This window comes from Apis dorsata, unplaced genomic scaffold, assembly GCF_000469605.1.
Source record: "Apis dorsata unplaced genomic scaffold, Apis dorsata 1.3 scaffold_676, whole genome shotgun sequence".
Lineage (NCBI taxonomy): Eukaryota > Metazoa > Arthropoda > Insecta > Hymenoptera > Apidae > Apis > Apis dorsata.
Genome location: NW_006263858.1, coordinates 192,512 through 197,428, shown reverse-complemented (window position 1 = coordinate 197,428; position 4,917 = coordinate 192,512). Strand labels below are relative to the sequence as shown.

Sequence of the window (4,917 nt, the reverse complement as noted above, 5' to 3'; positions counted from 1 at the left end):
CCCGGATTCCATGTGCCTTTATCAATAGGTGTTCTCGGCAGCTTCGTTTACTGGCTCGTTCTTCGGGTGTAAGTACCGTGAGCGCACACGGTTGTGCGCAAAAAACGCAACCTTATTCCTCGTTCTCAAGCTATGAATAGTTAGCCATAAGCATCTGCCCTCAATCCTCTACATCATTTGGATCAATGTGAGTCGCGCCGTTTTAGAATTTTATAAAATTCTTACCGAGAAGATGAATCAACTCAACACAATTTCTCAAGGAAACTACAAAATGGCCGACACAGAAAGGCACATGCCGTAGCTCAGTGCATTATGGGTCGTAAATATGTTGCTCGACTACAGTGATATCTGGTGGTTAGATTACTATGATTTATGCCCGGTAAATTTAAATTTTTAAAAATAATCAAATAATAGACTATCCACTTAATCGAAATTTTATATATTAATTGTTATATTAATATATTAGTAAATAAATATAAATTAAAATCGTAAAACAATTTTAATAATTTTATTGTGTATTATTAAGAATTAAATATATATTATGTTTAACCTAAATTTAATAAATTAAAGCATTCATTAATACATTTATATAATTACAAAAAAAAAAGATTTATAAATATTTTTTCATTTATATAATCATATTTTCTTATGCTTTCTTTATTAAAATGTAAATAATAAATTATTATAATAAATAAAAAATTAATATCAAATTTATATTAGTTTTAATAAATTAAAAAAAGTATATTAATTTTTTACAATACGATTAATTAAATCTAAAAAGGATTAAAGTTAATTAAAAAAAAATGATTCTTATAATTTAAATTATTTTTAAGAATTTAATAAAAATTTTTTTTATTAAATATTAACATTTAAAAATTTAAATTTTTAATATACATTTTTAAATATTAAGATATACATTTTCTATTGTACTATTTTAATTTAAAAATATATTTTTTCATTGAAATTATATGGAAAGAAAATAGGTAGAAGTCAAAATAGTGGTGAATTACCATTTATTTAATACAGCCACATTTTTATTGAAAACAATTGATTTTGTCAATACTGTTTCAAAAAAAAAAAAGATTGGCAATTCTCCTTCAAAATAAATCCATTACAATAAAAGATGATCCTTTCAATAAATAATACAATCAATATGGAAGTAAAGGCACAAAACTTGGAGATGATAATATAAAAACCAGGCCTGTTACCTTACTGTATAAACAAAACAAAGCATTCAGCATTACATACAATAAGCCAATCCAGTGCCTAAAATAATTCTTTTTTTAATATATATCTCTCTCTCCTTTCCTCTTTCTCTCTGAACACATCTATAGCGCCGAGATACATACTACCTAATTCCAAAAAGAAGAGCCATCCGTTGCTATGTGTATCTATTCCTTGTATAAGTATTTTCTCAAATTACTAATTAGTTATCACTACTACTTTAAAACGTGATGAGTTTAATGAATTACCTAACATAAGGCTGTAAAATATTGCTTCCTACAATCTTACAAATGTCTGATTAGAATATTGTGCCTATATCGTTACTGTTATATATTTTTTATTGAAATATATATGTGTATATAATAGGATATCTCACGATGTATCAACAAGTATTAGTGACTGATACAGATAATTTAAGATGATAAGGTGTTAATGAAGGTGGAGTGTTCTTAGATAGTGGCATGGGTGTTTGTTGGTTAAAAACCATGGACTTTGAGTTGGTCAGGTTTGGCTAGACCTGACTTTGTTAGCCACTGGCATATATTTTCTCGCTGGTCCCCCTGCAGCTGCAACACCTCTCCGTACTCCGGGTGTTCGATTACTGTCCCATTGCAGGCGAACTCCTAAAAGCAACAATTTTATTTTGTCCTTTCTTCTTATTTTATTCCACAAATATTTATATAATAAAATAAAAAATGTTTAAAATATAGAAAATAAAATCAAATTAAATTAAATTTAAATTTTTTACTTTGTACAATTGTCTTTATTACAATTGATAAAATTTATAATTATATTCATATTTCAAAAAAATAAATTATTTTAATTGTAAAGTAATATTTAAAAATTAGATAAAATTTTTCATTTTATGTATACATATTCTTAAAATAATTAAATACAAATAATTAAATATTGTAATAAAATTAATAATAATAAAAATAATAATATTAATAAAAATAATAGAAATTAATTAATAAAATTAAATAAAAATATCAATTTTATTCAATAAAATATATTCATATGATTACTGAAAAAAATTATTCATATAAATTTTGAATTATTCACTTTTTTATTACAATTTTATTTGTTGTTTATTTATTTATTGTTGATTTGAATTATACATAATTATTTTATGACTATTATTATTTTATATGTATTAAAAATATATTATAAATATAAATTAAAAAAATTCTTTTATATGAAAATTAAACTTATATTTATTTTACTAATAATAAATAAATAAAAAATAAATAAAACATTAAAGTTAAATAATTATATCTATTTATGCTTTTATGTCAAATATATTATTTTATAAGTAAAAATTTATTTTCAATAAATAATGTAATAAATATATATCTTATAAAATAATTTATATTACAAATATATTTATAATATAATAAAATAAAATATCATTTTTAGTTCTAATTAAATTTTAACTTTGAATATTTGTTTGCATCAGTTCTATTTTTAGCATGGTATCTGACACTGACAAAAGATTTAGTTATCCATAATTGCGAAGTAAATATAATTTTATTACCTTTTTACATGCTCTTACTATTTTCTTCAAGTCATATTCAGATGAAAGTCCTTGTACTGTTGTTAAGGTCTTCCGACCATTCCGTTGTTGAATCCTTATATGCACGAGACCGTCTTGGACATCATCATCTGAACCCTTGATTGCATCTGCAAAGGGGTCTGAAAAAACCAAATAATCCATATTTTATTAAAACTTATTCAATTTTATATTTAATTGATTTTTTTTTCAAAAAAAATAATTTTAGAAATAAAAATGAAAAAAAGAATATTAAATGTTAATTGCGTACTATGATGCAAGCAAAAGACGCCATCGCCATTTTGATAAAACTATCTTACAATATGATCAGTACTTCAAAACAGAAAATATAATATTTACCGAATGTGTTGAGATTCTGGATGGACATACGACAAACAAAATATATCCCCGGGAGATATAGAACTGCAAAGTGCAAATGCAGCTGAGAAAAATCACGGATGACGTAGGATAACAGAAGCACCACGCAAGAATACTGCTAAATCCAAAAAACCTTATGCAGAAGCTGAAGTCAACCGGAAGTAAAAGTTGCATTTGTCATGAACAGTGGGTGGGGTTGCGCATGCGCTTTTCTAATAAATAAGTGTCGTTTACATGAAGCAAATCCATATCTTATTTGATTGGTAGAATGAATAATATATTTATAATATTATACAATTTTATATATAAGTTTAATAATTTTTAGTTAATAATTTAAATTTATATTATAATTCAAAAGAAATTTGTTTATGGATTTTTATAATAAAATAAAAAATAATTATAAATTTATTATTGTTTAAATGTTACATATTTTTATATATTATATGTATTTTAAGATATAAATGAATTTAACATGCGAATACAAATGATATATATTAATTAAAATTAGAAAATTAAAAAATTTTTAAATAATTATAATAGTAATATATATAAATATATATATAATATGTATATAAATATTTTTATTTTTATTTATCCATAAAAAAATAAGATTGGTATTTAGCGCTCTTTAGTGGGATATTTTAGAAACATAGGCTACTTGATTTTTAGTCATTGCGTATTGGTTTTCTTCTATCATACAAAATAAAATATTCCATGAAATGATTAGTTCCTTAAACTTTATAACATTATGTACAATTTGGTTACATATAAATAATACTTTTATTTTATTCATATGATAGAATTTAAAATTGATATATCAGAATTATTTTTGCTATTTATTATCTATGAAAAATTGGAAATTAAAAGATTGATAAATATAATATGGTGGATTTTTAAAAATTAATTAAACTCGATTTCATTTGAGTTTTAATGAAAAAATATGGCTAGTCCACGAACTCGAAGAATTTTAAGTGAACTTAAACCAAAAGACGAGAATAATGTAATATATCTATTTTATTTTTTTTCATAAAATTCCATTATTAATTGTTAATTATCTTTTTATTTTACAGAAATGTTTTGAATGTGGAACTCACAATCCTCAATGGGTTTCTGTCACATATGGTATATGGATTTGTCTTGAATGCTCAGGCAAACACAGAGGACTTGGTGTCCATTTATCATTTGTTCGATCTATTTCTATGGATAAATGGAAAGATTTAGAATTAGAAAAAATGAGAGTTGGTGGAAATAAAAATGCTCGTGAATTCTTTGAATTACAATCTGATTGGAATGATAGTATGTCAATAACACAAAAATATAATACTAAAGCAGCAGCATTATATAGAGATAAGGTAAATGTATTTCATTACTTTTAGTCATAATTTTTTATTTTTTTTTTTATTATAAAGTATAAAATTTTAAAATGAAATTATATTATAGAAAAAAATATAACATTAATTATAGATTTAAACAAGTATGTTTTTGAAATAATTTTTTAATTAATTTACATATTATTCAAATATAAGTATTATATAATATTATTATATATAAATTGGCATGTTTTTAATACTTTTGCAAAGAAATTTACTTTATGTAAACAATTAGATTGCAACATTAGCACGTGGAGAAAACTGGAGCCCAACGACATCTATAGCTAAAGATTTTCAATCTTCAATATACTCAGAAAATCAACAAGATTATTCTTCATATCAAAGTGATTTATCAAATTCTTATCAAAATTTTAATTCAAATAATTATAAGTCTCA

The 4,917-nt window shown here is 22.9% G+C and overlaps 3 protein-coding genes across 8 annotated transcripts in view; 1 reads left to right on the top strand and 2 right to left on the bottom strand.

Moving 5' to 3' along the window:
• Window positions 1-356, bottom strand: part of LOC102680818 (la-related protein Larp4B) — an 11,723-nt gene extending 11,367 nt beyond the window's left edge. For 3 of the 6 annotated variants that reach the window (XR_422638.2, XM_006622203.2, XM_006622205.2), the window contains exon 1: window positions 1-294. The gene's annotated coding sequence lies outside the window, so the exon portion shown is untranslated. The other 3 variants (XM_031513574.1, XM_006622206.2, XM_006622207.2) reach the window with 3 other exon arrangements.
• A 640-nt stretch (window positions 357-996) lies between these two features.
• On the bottom strand, window positions 997-3,367 carry LOC102681344 (eukaryotic translation initiation factor eIF1). The gene is made up of 3 exons (XM_006622208.1): window positions 3,134-3,367; window positions 2,759-2,916; window positions 997-1,847 (listed from the first exon to the last, which is right to left on the bottom strand). Exons 1-3 carry the CDS (start codon window positions 3,159-3,161, stop codon window positions 1,701-1,703), a joined length of 333 nt encoding a protein of 110 aa, XP_006622271.1. The 5' UTR covers window positions 3,162-3,367; the 3' UTR covers window positions 997-1,700.
• Window positions 3,368-3,710: 343 nt separating this feature from the next.
• LOC102680406 (ADP-ribosylation factor GTPase-activating protein 1) overlaps window positions 3,711-4,917 on the top strand; it is a 3,215-nt gene continuing 2,008 nt past the window's right edge. Inside the window, exons 1-3 of the mRNA XM_006622200.2 lie at window positions 3,711-4,151; window positions 4,222-4,503; window positions 4,757-4,912. Coding sequence (XP_006622263.1) covers window positions 4,092-4,151; window positions 4,222-4,503; window positions 4,757-4,912 — 498 coding nt within the window. The 5' untranslated portion in view covers window positions 3,711-4,091. The remainder of the gene's footprint in view (window positions 4,152-4,221; window positions 4,504-4,756; window positions 4,913-4,917) is intronic.

What these genes read in the sequence shown, in the direction of transcription:
- LOC102681344 (XM_006622208.1), bottom strand. Translation starts at nt 3,161, where the DNA reads ATGTCCATCCAGAATCTCAACACATTCG. An exon ending in CCAGAATCTCAACACATTCG is followed by an intron (nt 2,917 to 3,133) that starts GTAAATATTATA and finishes TGGTTTTTTCAG; the next exon opens with ACCCCTTTGCAGATGCAATC. An exon ending in TAGTAAGAGCATGTAAAAAG is followed by an intron (nt 1,848 to 2,758) that starts GTAATAAAATTA and finishes TGTTGCTTTTAG; the next exon opens with GAGTTCGCCTGCAATGGGAC.